The 16,917-nt window shown below is 47.5% G+C and overlaps 1 protein-coding gene across 1 annotated transcript in view; it reads left to right on the top strand.

Annotated features, from left to right (window-relative positions):
• unc80 (unc-80 homolog (C. elegans)) overlaps window positions 1-16,917 on the top strand; it is a gene marked incomplete at both ends in the record, with an annotated part of 45,392 nt that overhangs the window by 4,991 nt on the left and 23,484 nt on the right. Inside the window, 21 exons of the mRNA XM_080520172.1 lie at window positions 70-204; window positions 290-506; window positions 595-735; window positions 1,830-2,098; window positions 2,180-2,506; window positions 3,594-3,725; window positions 3,917-4,064; window positions 5,359-5,409; window positions 5,892-6,040; window positions 7,284-7,447; window positions 9,340-9,438; window positions 9,650-9,858; window positions 11,529-11,635; window positions 12,725-12,878; window positions 14,057-14,229; window positions 14,312-14,524; window positions 15,193-15,328; window positions 15,518-15,651; window positions 15,758-15,935; window positions 16,044-16,253; window positions 16,750-16,847. Coding sequence (XP_080376298.1) covers window positions 70-204; window positions 290-506; window positions 595-735; window positions 1,830-2,098; window positions 2,180-2,506; window positions 3,594-3,725; window positions 3,917-4,064; window positions 5,359-5,409; window positions 5,892-6,040; window positions 7,284-7,447; window positions 9,340-9,438; window positions 9,650-9,858; window positions 11,529-11,635; window positions 12,725-12,878; window positions 14,057-14,229; window positions 14,312-14,524; window positions 15,193-15,328; window positions 15,518-15,651; window positions 15,758-15,935; window positions 16,044-16,253; window positions 16,750-16,847 — 3,444 coding nt within the window. The remainder of the gene's footprint in view (window positions 1-69; window positions 205-289; window positions 507-594; window positions 736-1,829; window positions 2,099-2,179; window positions 2,507-3,593; window positions 3,726-3,916; window positions 4,065-5,358; window positions 5,410-5,891; window positions 6,041-7,283; window positions 7,448-9,339; window positions 9,439-9,649; window positions 9,859-11,528; window positions 11,636-12,724; window positions 12,879-14,056; window positions 14,230-14,311; window positions 14,525-15,192; window positions 15,329-15,517; window positions 15,652-15,757; window positions 15,936-16,043; window positions 16,254-16,749; window positions 16,848-16,917) is intronic.

The raw sequence follows: 16,917 nt of genomic DNA, 5'->3' as shown, positions 1-16,917 counted from the left end.
GTCAGAGGAAAATCTCTGCGGAGTTAGGGTTCTGGAGATGTTGGATGTCCATGTTGCCGCTCTTTGCAGGATATGAGTCTCAAATGCAACGAGGAAGGAAAGTCCCTGAGCACGGAGACGTTTGCCAAAGTCTCGCTGACCAATCTCCGTCGCTCGGCGGTCCCTGACCTGTCCTCCGACCTGGGCATGAACATCTTCAAGAAGGTGAGACGTCGGGATGAACCCCCGAACCAATCGACGTCCAGTGTTCATGCAAGAGTGTCAGGGAACTCTCCCCGTTCCGCCTCAGTTCAAGAACCGGCGGGAAGATCGCGAGAGAAAAGGCTCCATCCCTTTCCACCACACGGGAAAGAAGCGCCAGCGGCGTATGGGCGTTCCCTTCCTGCTGCACGAGGACCACCTGGACGTGTCGCCCACCCGGAGCACCTTCTCCTTCGGGAGCTTCTCGGGCCTGGGCGACGACCGGCGGGCTCTGGACCGTGGAGGCTGGCAGGCCACCATCATGGGTGGGGCGTAGCAACAATAGTCTCCTCTCTTTGCCCTTACCTTCGTTTCTGTCCGTGCCTTTCGACCCTCACACGTCCTTTTCAACAGGCCGGTTCACGCGCAGGGGCAGCACGGACACGGCTGCGGACGCAGACAGCCTGAGCGCCAAGCACTCGCATTCCCACCACTCCCTGCTCCGGGACATGCCCGACCACTCCAACAGCCACAGCGACAACACCGTCAAAGAGGGTGAGCGCAAACGTTCGGCTATAGGTGCTCCAGTGGAACCAATCAAGGCTTGAATTTCTTCAACTGAGACGCAATTTCTTTTCAATGACGTTTGTCACATTATGCTTATGTCTTTCTGTCGCCGTTCAAACGAATCTGGAGGAGGTGGGTGGAAATGTGAATAACCTTTTGTGGGCAGTTGAACATACAAACATACATGTATACATACGAATCATGAGGCATAAAATGAATACATAAATAAAATAATAATAATATGAAATAATATATAAATAATATAAATAAATATAATAAAAACACATAATGAAGAAATTAATAAATAAATAAAGAATATGAATCATGATACATAAATTAAAATGAGTTTAAAAAAAATGATATACATTTTGAATTAAATATAATAAAAACGCATAATCAAAAAATACGACTCAGGATGCATAAAATGAACTCAATGAATAAATAAATAAATATAATAAATAAATAAATAAAGAATATGAATCATGAGACATAAATTAAAATGAGTTTAAAAAAACGATATATACATTTTGAATTAAATATAATAAAAACACATAATCAAAAAATATGAATCATGGTGCATAAAATGAACTCGATGAATAAATATAATAAAATAAAAATATGAATCATGATACATAAATTAAAATGAGTTCAAGAAAATAATAAATGCATATAAATGGTCAATGGATTTCACTGATATGGTGCCATTCAGCTGTGAGAGTAGCATCAAAGCCCTTTACGTCTTTCATCACATTCAGATTCACTCACACACGTACATATATATCACAAATTAAGGCCACTTTAAAATAAGGTAAGGAAAAAGCAATATCAGACATTCTCTGATGGTATGACTGGCTCTGTTCGGCAGAGCAGAAGAAATATAGGTCAGCGTTACATAAACAGCAAGAATGCTAATTTACACATAAAACGAGTGCGAGGTCCAGTGAGAAAACAAGACAAATATAGACGACTCTGACATGATGTGCAGGAAAGGCAGAAACGGTTGAGTCTGAGACCCCAAAGTTAGACGACGTGGAAAAGACGAAGGACGAAACTTGAATGCATATAAACGGTTGTCTCTGAAGTCCGGTCCCAGATCTCCACCATCACCATGGCGGCGTTCAACACCACGGTGGCCTCCTTCAATGTGGGCTACGCCGACTTCTTCACCGAGCACATGAAGAAGCTGTGCACGCCCGTCACCGTGCCCGAGATCCCCGCCGAGCCGCTGGCCTGCGCCAACCTGCCGCGCAGCTTCACCGACTCCTGCATCAACTACTCGTGCCTGGAGGATGGCGAGAACATCGAGGGGACCAACAACTTTGTGCTGAAGAACGGCATGCTGGACCTCACGGTGAGCGACGCCGGCGCGCGGGATCCTCGCGCTTTGATGCGACCGTTCGGTAAAACTTCCTTCTCCCCGTTTGAAACCCAGGCGGTGCTGCGCGCTCTGTACGCCGTCCTCAGCCACGACATCAGCTCCAGGATCTGCGACGTGGCGCTCAACATCATCGACTGCCTCCTGCAGCTGGGCGTGGTGCCCGGCATGGGGAAGAAGCTCTCCAAGCCCGACAACAAGGAGAACCAGGAGGCCCGGGCCAAAGACGCGGCGGGGCAGGGGCTCGGGGGCGGCGGGTCGATAGCGGGCGCCGGCGGAGGCGGAGGCGGGGACGGAGGCAGTGGAGGGGGAGGGGGGAGTGGAGGCGGGAGTGGGCAGGGGAGCAAGGACGACGTGAAGAACAACAAGGATCACGACAAGAAGGTGCGTTAAAGAAAATGTTGCACAATGTTGACCGGACAAATACCTACAGCGACTGTCGATACAAGTACTAATACTGATACAAGTGCTAATCTTTAGCCACACGCCGGTACTGACGAGACGAGTACTAATCTTTAGCTACTTGCTAAAGTTATTGAATACCGGTTCCAATACCATGCTTTAGCTATTTGATGATACCAAGTACCGACATAAGTACTTCGCTGATCATAAATACCGATACTAGTACTAACCTTTAGCTACTGGCCAATACCAAGTACGTTACAAGTACTAGCTTTTAGCTACTTGCAGTTCCCGAGTCCCGATACGAGTACTAAAATTTAGCTACTTGCAGATACCAATTACAGATACTAGTACTAGCCTTTAGCTACATGCCGATACCGATGACCGATACGAGTACTAACCTTTAGCTATCTGCAGATACCAAGAACCAATAAGAGTACTCACCTTAAGCTACTTGTCGATACCGAATACCAATACGAGTACTAACCTTTGGCTACCTGCAGATACCAAGTACCAATAAGAGTACTCGCCTTAAGCTACTTGTCGATACCTCATACCGATACAAGTATTTACCTTTGGCTACCTGCAGATACCAAGTACCAATATGAGTACTCACGTTAAGCTACTTGTCGATACCGATACGAGTACTAACCTTTAGCTATCTGCAAATACCAATAGGAGTACTTGCCTTAAGCCACTTGTCGATACCGATGCAAGTACTAACCTTTAGCTATCTGCAAATACCAAATACCAATAGGAGTACTCGGCTTAAGCCACTTGTCGATACCGATGCAAGTACTAACCTTTAGGTACTTGCTGATACAAGTACCGATACGAGTACTAGCCTTTAGCTACTTGCCGATATCGTGTACCGCTACAAGTACTACCTTTACATTCTGTTTCGCTTTTGTCATCATTAAATAATCTCCAACCCGCTGACATCGCTTGTGCTCTGTATGACATCGCGTAGAACCCGCCAGGTCGTACGGAGGCTTTTGCCCAAGTACTCCATGCAGTATGGGACCCGATACCTGATACTTGTCTGGGTATTCCCCCCTCTACTGACCAGGAGGAGAGTTCTGGCTTCAGCGCCCACCGCCTGGCTCTGACCATGCTCATCAAGATCGTGAAGTCTCTGGGCTGCGCTTACGGCTGCGGCGAGGGGCACCGCGGCTTATCGGGCGACCGACTCAGGATGCAGGTCAGTACTTTTATATTTGAGACACCCGTCCGAACGAATACCGGATACTCTCGTCAACCTTTATAGCGTATGGTTTTCCGCGTTTTCCATGGTCGCGTTACAAAAGCAAGCAACAGCGCTCGGTCAAGGTGCCGTCCCGTGACCACCGTAACCACTACGATTTATTTTATTTTTAAAAATATGTCTTCCAGGCCCAGAATTGTCTCACGAACCTCTACAAGCTGGACAAGGTGCAGTTCCGTCAGACAATGCGCGAGTATGTCAACAAAGACTCCCTCAATAACATTGTGGACTTCCTGCATGCACTGCTGGGCTTCTGCATGGAGCCCATCACCGACAGTAAGTATGTGGTGTGTTAGCGGGGATCCTGACACACACACACACGCACACGCACACACTCACTTCAAAATAAAGGAACACGTGCGCTGACAGGGAAGTCATCCATCATTACCGAACCCATACCGACTGCTTCAGATTCAGATTCATGGATTTTAGCTTTGCGTGTTAATCCTTTAAGTATATTTGCACGTCTCATATCGGCAAAATTACAAAATCTGCTTTTACCGTTTCGTTGCTAGGTTACAAATGTCCAATTCAACCCAAGTCATTTCGAGGTGTTTGGGCCTGTCGGACCCTTTTTTTTTGTGACTTCCCACCAAATCAAATTTGGCGGGAGGCTACGACGACACGGCTCTTAAAGTTTCATCTAGTTTTTATATGAAGATACAATTTTATGTTGCATTTATGAAGCTTCATTACATTTTCGGTTATTTTTGTACCTCATTTTAGAGGTTTTAACCCTTTTTTTTTAAGACAATTTTGATAATTTAGCTCTTTTAAAAGCAGTTTTGTGGGTTTTTTTTTTTGTTATTTTAAACTTCTTTTTTAAAAAGCCATTAAAGCATTTTTTCCCCCCAAAATTCTGGCTGTGACTTATTTGAAAGCCCAACAGCCAAAAGTCCTTTTTCAAAATCTCTTTGTTTGCGTAAAAAAAAAAATCAAAACACCGTCGTATATTTACTCTGGTAGAACGAACTTGATATCCAAGTTGAAACGTCGACAATCTGGTCCGGTCGCCAAAGCGGAATTGTTCTACGGCTGTCTCACCCCCGCACTTTGCATTTCAGCGCTATCTCTGTTTCTATATGTGTTGGGGTTTTTTTTTTCTCCTCCCCCTTCCTCCTTTCCTCTGCTTGTCGGTTTTGGTCTTCCTCCTCCTCCTGCTTCCATTTTCCTTCTTTTTCTCCTCCTCCTACCTCACTCATCCATTCTGGACACTTGCCAATCCAAAGCTTTTTGCCCATTCACGTCTCTGCTCAATCGCTGAGCATTGAGACACATTGTACACACCAATTCAGTTTAGCACTGTGGGGAAAAAAAAAAAAATGGAAGTATTGTCTTGCCCGAACTCTGTGCAATTGGCAAGTTGCTGAACCGATGAGTGTTTTTATTTTTCGTTTCGTTTTTAATTCTGAAAGTAAACAGTGCACCTTGTTGAGTTTATTTTTTTGATGTGTGTGTGTGTGTGACTCTGGTCCGCCTCCTCGCGGAGGCGGGGGGTGCGCCACGTCCTTTCTGTGCCGGCCCGGATGTCAAACCAACCTGTGCCCCCCCGCCTCTTTTCTCTTTGCAGAGTACGGCAGTGCAGGTGAGAGGTCCAGGAGGGCGAAAAAACGAAACATCGGTAGATACACATGATCAATCAATCAATCAATCAATCAACCAATGCCAGTCAATGCCGCCGCGCTCTCAGCAGTTAACTGGTCAGACCCTTGCCTCGGCACCGCTTTCATTGCTGCACCCCCTCACTCTGTGCGAAAAGTGACAAACTGGCCTGCAGCTGGGCCCAGTTTGGACATTACGCTTCATCTCGCTGGACCGAGACAATAAAAGCCTCAAAGGAGGCCTTTCGCCACTTTGCATGTATATATATATATACCCCCCCCCCCCCCGCCTCTTACCCAGAACCCCTTTTCAGTTTGCTTCCCTCCCCTCCCATTATGCTTTTATTATGAAGCCCTTTTCCTTTGCCCCACCTGCTTCCCCTCCCTCCCCTCCCCTCCCCCGTTGTATGGACTCGGTACTTGTGGAGAGCGACGACTAAACCTCCTCCTGTGTGATCGGTGGTCTCTCCTTGCCACCCCCCCTCCCCCGTTTGCTTTCCAGACAAGGCGGGCTTCAGGAACAACTTCACCACGGGCGACAACAAGTCGGTGGCGCAGACGATGGAGGCGGTGGTGGTGGGCTGCATGTTCAAGTCGCTCATCACGCGCTGCGCCTCCACCACGCACGAGCTGCACAGCCCCGAGAACCTCGTGAGTGACGGGCGGCGGACGGCCGGCCCGCCGCCGCCAGCAGTGTCGAAAAGATTCTCCGGACGCGTGAAACGCTTGGTTTTGGTGAAGGCGTGAGGGCTTTGGTTGCGTTTTGGAGGGTCCGTTTGCACGACAACGGTGCTCGGAGAACTTTTTGAAAAGGCTCCTGCTCTGTGTGAAACGGGGCAAAGTGCAACTTTTCGAAAGTGCTACTACGAACACTGCGACTTGTTTGAAAGCAAGCCTTTGGGGTCAAACATAACATTTCAAAAACGATATGACTCGATCTCCATGCAAATGGGAAAATGCCACTTTTGTCTCCATGGAAACGGGGGGGGGGGGGGGGGGTGAAAAAATGGCACTTTTTGAAAATGTTACAACTCCGTCTCCATGTAAATGGGGGGAAAACGCTCCTTTTATAAGAAGCTACGACTCCGTCTAAATGGAAACGGAGGTGGAAAGCGCAACTTTTTTAACACGCTCCGACTCTGTGTCCGTGGAAACGGGGAAAACAAAACTTTTTGAAAACACTCCAACACCCAAGTAAACGTCAGAAAATGCAACTTTATGGAAACGCTGGAAACGCTCACTGGATCGACAATAACAACAAGGTTACTCCGTCGTGTCATGACTCCCAGTGCATATTCTCCTGGGACTTGGTACTTTTATTTTGACAGTCACCGTTACGACAATACAACTCGGTCGTCTGTCCAAGTACCTCCATTGTTTATGTTTATAGTTTATTGTTCACGAACAAGTCAATTATATAATTTTCAAGCCTTTCTGCCGTTTCCATGGAAGAAAAACGTTGCTGTGTAAACGCATAACTTTCCTAAAACGACGACGCGTTTTGCACCTGAAACGCCGTTGGCCACGACACGTTTATAAAAGACGCGGTCGGAAGTGACATCAGAAGCGCAAGTTTCAGTTGATCTGGTCGAGACGCCGTCCCTGAAGTCTCAACACAAGCGGTTGCAGCAAGAGCGAAATATTGGATTTTCGCGGCCCCACACGTGGCCCGGCGCGGCACGCCGCCCCGCGAGTCCTATTTATTTCAGTCTGGATGGTCAAACTGTGCGCGGCCTCTCCGCGGCGCTCTGAACGCCTCTAGGCCGGCGCGGCCGGCAGACGGTGACACATCAGAGGCCACCCACTCACAAGCTGGAGCCGGTGTGTGTTTCTCGTTTTTTCTGTTTGACTGACTCACCCCCCCCCCCCCCCCCCCCCCCCCCTCCCCTTCCAGGGTCTGTACTGTGACATCCGCCAGCTGGTGCAGTTTATCAAGGAGGCCCACGGGAATGTGTTTCGCCGGGTGGCGCTGAGCGCGCTCCTGGACAGCGCCGAGAAGGTCGCCACCACCAAGAAGCCCGAGGAGAGGGACGAGGCCAAACTGCCCGGACCGAGGAGGTACCGACAGAAGTGACCTCGTTACGTTAAAATCAATGAACCATTGAACCCCCCCAGTTCGGCTCTAATTTCTTACTTTATGATCAATCAGAGCGACGCCTCCCATCACTGCTTGACTCTTTGTTGGTCTTTCTGTCTTGTCTGCATCTGTCTTTTCTGTTGCTTGAGATTTGATGTTCTTCTTTCCAGAAAGCTACTTATGTGACAAGTTGTCATCCCGAACAGGAGCCACATACTTAAATCCCACCACACCCGCGCCTAAATTGCGAGGAGTTCCTCCATTCGGGTCCCGTCAAGTGAAAAACTGACAAACTTTCGGAACTTTTTGAAAATGGCCTCCACTGTGAAACTTTTTGAAAATGGTCCAACTTGGTTGCCCCAAAAAAAGGGAAAGTTCAATTATTTTTAATAACACACTGATGTTGGAAAACAAAACTTTTTGAAAATTGCTCCCATGGTGGAACTTTTCGAAAAACGCTCCGACTCCATTGCCGGTGAAAAGCACTTTTTGAAAGCCTTCCTTCTGTACGGAAAGAGAGGAAAACCTAACTGTTCCAAAACGGTCCAACTCCGTTGTTGTGGAAATGGGGGTAAAATGCAGCTTTAGCAAAATGGCTCCCATGGTGGAACTTTTCAAAAATGCTCCAAATCCATTGCCGTAGAAACCGGGGTGAAACGCAACTTTTTGAAAACGTACCGACTTCATCTGTATGGAAACAGGCGAAAATGCAACTTTGCAAAATCGGCACCACTTCGTTGCCATGGAAACAGAGGAAAATACAACTTGTGTGAAGTGCTGCTACTGTGTACTCCCATTGTTTATGCTGAGAGAGTATTATTCTCTGCATGCACGCACGTGCGTGTGGTTTTGTTACATAATCAAATGGCGCCGACTTGTGGCCTGGCATGCTTACTACACCATTTTCAGCGTTTCTGCTGTTTTTTGTGGACACAGATGATTCACTTGTGTAAACTGGGCCTCAGTTGGCTTTCACAAGTTTGCCAGGTTGGTCGCATGGTTTGTTTGTCTAAAAGAACCAAAACTTTAAATAGTGACATTACTAACGTACAGGATTGTGAATGATACGTCTTAAAAAGTTCTTTCTCTCTGCATTAGCTCACTCGGGTTCCTGTATTCTCAGCATTTACCAAAATTTTAGACGCAAAAGAATTATTCAACTAAACACACAAGACATGGTTGGTTCCATGAAAAAATGCTGTGCTCTGATGATTTTAGACTTTTTTTTGTTTTGACGGTACACTTGTATTTGAGGAATCAACACATCAGAGGCCATCACAGACTGTAAACAAACCCACAGGCATTCAGCAAATCAAGGCTTCCTTGGTGTGCTGCTAAATATTGATGCCACACTGGGTTTAAGCATTTTTTTTTTAATTGGGTTTTTAAATAGGGATCAAGGTAGTCCCATTATCACAGTTAAAAAAGCAGCGGTAGCCTGAGCAATGCTGCCAATATATCATACCTATTAAACCTTTTAAATACCTGAAAACGATACATGTATTCACCCCATAACACAGAAAACAAGGCTGGGTCGTCTTGATGAGAATGGTGAATAAGCGCGGTGTCATCGGCGTATAGATTAATTCCATCCCAACTCCACACTCAGTGCAATTCTGTGAATCAAACAAAAAAAAACAAACCACATATAACATACATATAAGTGGCTTTCAGATATCATGGCAAGCTTCATCCCAGCTCGGTGGTCTGTCTTGGGCTGTGTGTGTGTGTGTGTGTGTGTGTGTGTGTGTGTGTGTGTGTGTGTGTGTGTGTGTGTGTGTGTGTGTGTGTGTGTGTGTGTGTGTGTGTGTGTGTGTGTGTGTGTGTGTGTGTGTGTGTGTGTGTGTGTGTGTGTGTGTGTGTGTGTGTGCAGGTCTGAGGCAGGTGTGTCCGGGGAGAAGGGTCAGGTGTCCAGTGCTGCAGATGAGTGTCGCAGCTACATCTCCAGCAGACCCCCCCAGACACCCGAACAGTGAGTGTCCCTCTCACAGCATGCCCATACAGCGCCATCTATGTTGAGGCCAGCTTGCCGTGCGTTCCACTCACTTTTTTTATTTTTTTTTATTTTTTTAGTAAAGCCGTTGCTTCCCGTATCAAAGTTGCACAAATTCCTTAGCAGTTTTTTTTTGTGTGTCTTTCTCTCTGTGTGTGTGTGTGTGTGTCTCCCCCCCCCCCCCCGGCAGTGAGGAGCAGATCCCGGGTGCTCTGCTGGGCAGGAAGGATTTCTGGCGGAAGATGTTCAAGTCGCAGAGCGCCGCCAGCGACACCAGCAGCCAATCGGAGCAGGACACCTCCGAGTGCACCACGGCGCACTCCGGCACCACCACCGACCGGCGCTCCCGATCCCGGTCCCGTCGCATTTCACTCCGGAAGAAGCTGAAGCTGCCGATCGGTGGGTTGCGATCTACCGTCGACTCCAATTAACCGTTTGTCCATTTCGCTTTCTTTTTTTTTTTCTTCTTTCAGGCAAGTAGGTTTTTACGACATTGTTTTTTTTTACCCCCATTTTAAATTAAATTCATCCATAACATAGAAACGGAAAATATATTGGAAAATAAAATTATATTAATTCCATAAGGTACAGAAAATAAGTAAACGGAAAAAATACAAACCAGAATGCCAGGAATTGTATTGACATTTGGTGAAATTGGTCATAGTGGCAAAAAAAAGATTGTATTATACTAAGATAAGATAAATGATCTATAGGAGGGGAAAAAAATGTTTCCCTTTTAATTAACAACCCTCTTGCCAGTAATGGAGGTTGCACTTTAAATGTAATTCAATTTTGCCTCATTCATGACCGATACAGTATATATGTTGCACTCCTTGGTCTGTCGGCTCTCTGATTTCTACATAGATGTCCAATCTCCCATTTATTTCAGAAATAATATGATGCAGTTTTCTGAAAGGGCAGTAAAGCATTCAGAGTAGGTCGGGTTGCACCCCCTCCACTGTCTCAGTATGACCACATTATGTAATAATGGTGCAATATGTAATGATAATTTTTTTGCTCATTATTAAACATAGAACCATGAATAAGATAAAGGACAAAAGTTATTACATAATGTGCCAAATTATTACATTTTATAAAAAAAAAAAGAAGTGGAACACCCACATTTTGTAATAACTTATATATGTGACAAGCGATTACAAAATTGCATAATCACGTTCTAACATGTTTTGACTGCATTTGCCCATCTCCGTGAAAAATCTCGTTCTCTCAAACACCGTCAAAACATGTCGAAAAGGTATGTTGTCAAAACCTTCTTGCCCGAAAAGAAAAAAAGACCAAGTACTTAACGAATTCCAAGGCAGATCTGTGTCACTGCGATATGCTGTCACTTTAACATTCATTCTAACCTCATGTGTTTTATTGTCCATTGTCTGACGCTTCCTGCCTCGAGGCCCAGTCACTTCATCTCTTTTGGTCTGGTTTTGTGTGTGTGTGTGTGTGTGTTCCTTTCTGTGTCCCAGCATGCCGTCGGACCGCTCGCCAACCGCTCACTCTCTCTGTCCTACGTATGTGGAAGTGGAGCCATCGCCATAACGTGTTTGTGTCTGTTATTATTTGCAAATCGTAAGATAAAAAAAAGAAAATGTCAGATTGACATCTTAGACCAAAACTTTGGCTGTTCCGGTTGAAACAGCACCCACAAGTGGCCCAACGTGAAAACTACACTTTCCATGTAAATCGTCTTCGAGCTAAACGTTTCCCGAAACGAAAATGGGATCGCGATTCCTATTCGTGTCGAGACGCACACATCCAATTGGTGTTGTATCCCCTTTTTTGCAAGTATTGCGCAAGTTCCGTAGGACACAGTATTTCTCCAGACTCGTTCATCCTGTCCTCCTTTGCTTTTCCTCTCTGGCTTCACAGTGCAGCTCGTTCTCTCCACCCTCTTTCTGGAGACGTACCCTAAAAAAAAGTCCTATTTGCAAATATCTGTCTTACCGTGTGGTCTTTTGCAAGCATTGGCTTTGTTTGCATGCAGCCTCTACAGTTTAGAAGCGTGGCTTCACAACTCGGCCTCACTGAGCTCCTCTGACGTTCTGTGTCTCCAGGCAACTGGCTGAAACGCTCCTCGCTCTCCGGGCTGACGGACGGGGTTGAGGACCTGCTGGACATCAGCTCAGTGGATCGACTCTCCTTCATACGTCAGAGCTCGAAGGTTTGGGGGGTGGGGTGGTCTGATAGATTCCGTAAACCAAAAGTGTCTTTGTCACACGGTTCCCTGAGACGCAAATGTCCGACCGGGTCCCTATGGAGACGGCGGAAAACGCTTCAGCTGCACACGGCCGTAGTAAACAGTCGTTCTGCACGTGCTCGGTCGATGTCATGACTTTTATTTTGACAGTCACGATAACAACAATCTCACTTGGTAGTCTGTCCACAAGAACATCCATTGTTGAGGTTTATAGCGGATTGTTCTCTGCACGCATGTCTGTGTGGTTTTGCTACAAAAAGTACCAACAGCGCCCACTAGTGGCCTCATGGAGAAATATTCAGTCTACTGAAGAAAAAAAATTATTCAGAGGTTAAAAAAACAAACTCAATGCCTTTCAAAAAAAATAAAAAATCTTTTTTTTTTTTTTTTTTTTTAACAAAATGAATGTCCATAATCAGGAACCAACCCCATATAGTCAGAATCATAATTATTTAATCCACGGGCAAATGATGGAGGCAGGACAGACGTCTCCAGTTTGTCTTGGAAATTTTTTGTTGAGTTTTGACTTACATTTTTTGATTTTAACCTTTTGTTTTGTTTTTCTTCAGTGGCCCCAACAGTCTTCCATATGGCTTAACATATTAGTTATATCATGTTTAATATTTCTGCCAATTCTTTGAAAAATAAGTCATTTTTAAAATGTTCCTGTGAAAATGCAAAACTTTTTTAAAACACAAACTGCTCCAAAAAACAACAACATTCACAACATTATTGTGTAAATGTTTACCAATAGGTTTGTATCTGTCTGTGTGGCGATACCTTGTGATGAGGGAGTCATCTCCCAATCAGAAGGTTGCAGGTTCAATTACCTGTCTGTCCACATGTCGTAGTGTCCCTGAGCAAGAGTCTGCATCCTAAATTGCTCGCAATGGTTGGATTGACCGCCCGCCTGACCCCCCCCCCCCCCCCCCACATTGGTGTGTGAATGGGTGAATGTGATTCGCGATGTCAAGCACTACGGAAACTGCTCAAGGGGGGAATGAAAGTGAAAAAGCGCTATAAGTGAAAGACCATTTGGTGTTTGTGTGCCAGGTGAAGTTCACCAGTGCAGTGAAGCTGACCGAGGGCGGAGCGGCCGGGCCGGAGTTCGGCAGGGACGAGGAGGAGAATTTCTTCAAGCGGCTCGGTAAATGGAGGTCTGGCAGGAGGAATCCATCCAAGCTTCACCACACAGAAGAGAAAGATGGTAGACCTCCCCCATCCCGGGGTGCGCCCCCCACCCCACCTCTTCGCCCAGTCACGCCCCCCACCCCCACTGCCCACCATCGTCCTCTTGTCAAGTCCTCTCTTTCTGCCTCCGCCTCTTGTTCTCGTCCCGTGTGGTGTTGTGTCGCCTCCAGAATCTTCTGTCTTTCGCCAGCCCTTCCCTTCGTCCACCATGCCTCATCTTGCCAGGCGGCTGCTTGAAAGTCTGATGTTCACCGCACATCGTGCTGTCCAAGTCTGTGAAAGGATGTCCTGGATTTGATTCTGAATGACGTGCTGCGAAATAAAGCACCACGGTGCACTGATGAGGCTTAAACACGACTCTGTATTGAGCAAGTCGCAGTGACATCACTCTGAAGACACTGATCGTCATGAAAAGTGAAGACCAGTGCAAATTGTAGTTTTCAATGTCCAAGGGCAGTCATTCAGATGTGTGTAAAACCATTTGGTTGCCGAAACGTGTCGCCTTTTCAAAAGGCCCGAAAAACCCAGAGCATTCAGATTTAAGTTGTCACGACCTGTCCGAACGTCGTCCTTGTTGTGTCTCCCCCCCCCCCCCCCCCCCCCCGCATCTCCGTCTTACCAGCTCTGCACGTCCCTTTCAGCATCGACCCCGCTCCTCTTTGTCTCGCTCCACCGTGAAGCGAGAGGAAAGGCCGGCAAATTCCCATCCACGGAACAAAAACCATCTTTCTGCCGTAGAGCAATATTCCCGTGCTACGTGGAGCATGACGCTGTCGGTGCGCTCTCCGTCTCTTCTGTGGTGACGTCTGGTGGTATTTTCCAGTGCCTGAGTATCGGCGAAACACACAACGGTCCACATGCAGCTTTCTTCTGTTCGGCGGCGGTTACACTTGTCACGAAGTGATTCATTAGTCTCCAATGTGAAGCGTTTGAAAATGCCCCTCGTCCATCGGGTCTGTTATTTTTTTCCCCGGATCACAAGACGCAAGTGTAACCTCTGCCGATGGCTGTGTGTCATCTCTCACTCAGCTTCATTCGTCAGTGGCTCTTTGGTGCTATTTGTTAAATGTCCTCGACCTTTCCAATGTCACAACTGGAACATACAGGGTTTTTTTTTTTTGGTGGGTTTTTGTGTGTGTGTGTGTAAACGGCTCCCTCCAATCTCCCTGTTACACTCCCCGTCTTGTCCTTCAGGACCTCATGGTTTTCAGGAGCGTCTGGCAGCCAGCCAGGAGGCCATGAAGAACAAGAACGTGGTGAACCTGGGCGCCATCCGCCAGGGTATGAAACGCTTCCAGTTCCTCCTCAACTGCTGCGAACCGGGAACCATCCCGGACGCCTCCATCCTGGCCGCTGCTCTGGACCTGGTACGTTGGCACACGATGAATTGACCCACGTCTTAATCACCCCCCCCCCCTCACTCATTCATTCACCTCCTGGCTCTTGCAGGAAGCTCCGGTTGTAGCGCGAGCCTCCCTCTTTCTCGAATGCGCCAGGTTTGTCCACCGCTGTAACCGCGGCAACTGGCCGGAATGGATGAAAGGCCACCATGTTAATATCACCAAGAGGGGACTGTCCCGCGGGCGATCGCCGATCGTGGGAAACAAAAGAAACCAGAAGCTGCAGTGGAACGCTGCCAAGCACTTCTGCCAGTGGGGGGACGTGAGTTCATCTTTCACTTGTTCATCTATGACTACGTCCTATGAAGAATGAAGGTGGACTGGTTACCACAAACCGTAATCCTAACTCCAATCCAAACCCAAATCTTAACTCCTACCCCAATCCTCACCCCTTAACCAAATTCTAATCAGACCCTCAATCCAAATCTTAACCCCCAATCCTAATCTCTTAATTGCATTTTCTCTTTTTTTGGTTTATTCTTTTTGTGTGGGGCACACCATGGGGAGTGGGGGGGGCAAATTTCATTGTATTCTAGGTCAAATATTGAAAAAGATTTATCTTGTCTGTCTCTAACCCTAACCCTAGATCTAGCCCTGAAACTAACCTGAACCACAAACCCAATCTCAATCCTAATCTCAATCCCACTCCAAACCTAACCACAAATCTAACCTTAATCCCAACTCCAAACCCAACTCTACCCTTAATCCAAACTGCAAACCCCACATCATACCCTAACCTTAATTCCAATTCCAACCCCAACCCTTACCTTAATCCCAATTCCAAATACAACCTCAACTCTAACCATAAACCTGACCTGATCTGCAATCCCAATCATAACCTCAAATTTAATCCCAACCTAACTCCACACCTCACTGTAATCTTGACCCCAACCCTCTAAGCTACAGTCTTTATGTGCTTGACCTTCTCAGGCCATCGGCACCAGGCTCAGTGAACTGTGTCACTCGGACAGTGAAACTCCCGCCAACATCCTGGGATACATTTACGATGAAGAGACCAAGCGAAGGATGAGGAAGGAAGATGAGGAAGAGGATTATTTGGATGACAGTAAGTACAGAACGATGTTTGTTTTATAACTCAAATCTATTCGCCTGGATAAGAGAATGACATAATCTAACATTCCAGAGTGCTGCCGGATCAGACTAAACTTTTGTCGAGGCTACATCTGATCTCGCAGTTCAAATATGTGAACGCTCCTACCATATTCCTCCTTTCTTTCCTATTCTGACCCCAAAGACACGGTAAATCCGACAAAATGTGGCTGCCCGTTTGCTCTCAAGATGGCCGCCTGCCAGCTGCTGTTGGAGATCACCACCTTCCTGCGAGAGACCTTCCCCTGCCTACCGCGGCCTCGCACCGAACCACTCGTGGTCAGAAGTGATCTCTATTTGGTTGCTCAAACAAGGAACTGATCATGGATTTGTTTGGTTTTTTGGGGGGGGGGGTTTTCCAAATGACATTGCGCGTATGTTGCAGGACCTGGACAGCTGCCGCCTCCGTTTGGACCCGGAGCTCGGCCGCCACCGCTACGAGAGGAAGATCAGCTTCGCCGGCATCCTGGACGACGAGGACGGACACGACTCGCTCAACAGCAGCAGCCACACCCTGAAGTCGGACACCACCTGTGACGACAAGAAGACCCAGGAGGCTCAAGGTTGAGACCCGACGTGACTCGGAGGCGTTTCCCGACTCACCGCTCCTGCTTTCGCTCAGTGCTCATCGGCGATTATAGATAATCTCTCCCCGCTTCCCTGCTCTCCAGTGCCCGTTCGGAAGATCCGCATCGGAGGCTCCCGGCTCCTCCAGATCAAAGGGGCCCGCAGTTTCCGGGTAAAAAAAGGCGGCTCCCTGTCGTCGATACGCCGGGCGGGAAGCCTGAAGAGCACCAAGCTGTCCCGGCAGGACTCGGAGTCTGAGAACGAAGAGGGCCTGCTATCACAAACGCACAGCAGGGACACTGTTACTGACATCGGTAAATTCGAGATGGAACAAACACTTCACTGCTGGAGAGGGAATGATGCTGACAGTCCAAACAGAGCTATCACTGAGGACGCTTTAATGTTTTTACCTGTGCTTTTGTACAACATTTTAAAATCACAAGGGGGCTGTAATCATGCTGTTCTTGTTGGCATTTCATCCTCAATTCAGTTGTTTGGAGGTGTAATTAAATTACCACGATATTGCTACACGCTGAACAGGATTAAAGTATGACTGATACGCAGGCGGAACACAGCCGACAGTACGCGTAGCACATTGCATAGATCGATGAGTTCCTGAAGGCCCTTGCATACTCCCATAAGAAAAAGTGCTTTTTTGGGCAGGAGAGTTCATCCTCCGAGAAGATGTCCCAGCAACAAAAAGGGAGAGTTTGTGCTGCAGGCGTTGACGGCGTTGAGTGATGCGTTCAGGTCTCGGTGTCCTCGAAACGATCGCAGCCTCCTCACTTGACTCCTGCTTGCTGTTTGCAGGCAGTCCTTTCAGCACCAGTGAGCCCAGCATCGAGCCGGAGGGCCAGGGCTCCGGGGGGGCGGAGGACAACTACCACCGCAACATGTCCTGGCTCCACGTACGTCAACCGGCGTCGGTGGACGACAACCCCCCCCCCCCCCGTCCCCTCGCCGTCACCTCCTCGACCA

The sequence above is a fragment of the Blennius ocellaris genome (assembly GCF_963422515.1).
Source record: "Blennius ocellaris genome assembly, chromosome: 24".
Classification (NCBI taxonomy): Eukaryota; Metazoa; Chordata; class Actinopteri; order Blenniiformes; family Blenniidae; genus Blennius; species Blennius ocellaris.
The sequence above is the reverse complement of the archived record's forward strand: the minus strand, read 5'-3'. Positions and strand labels throughout refer to the sequence as shown.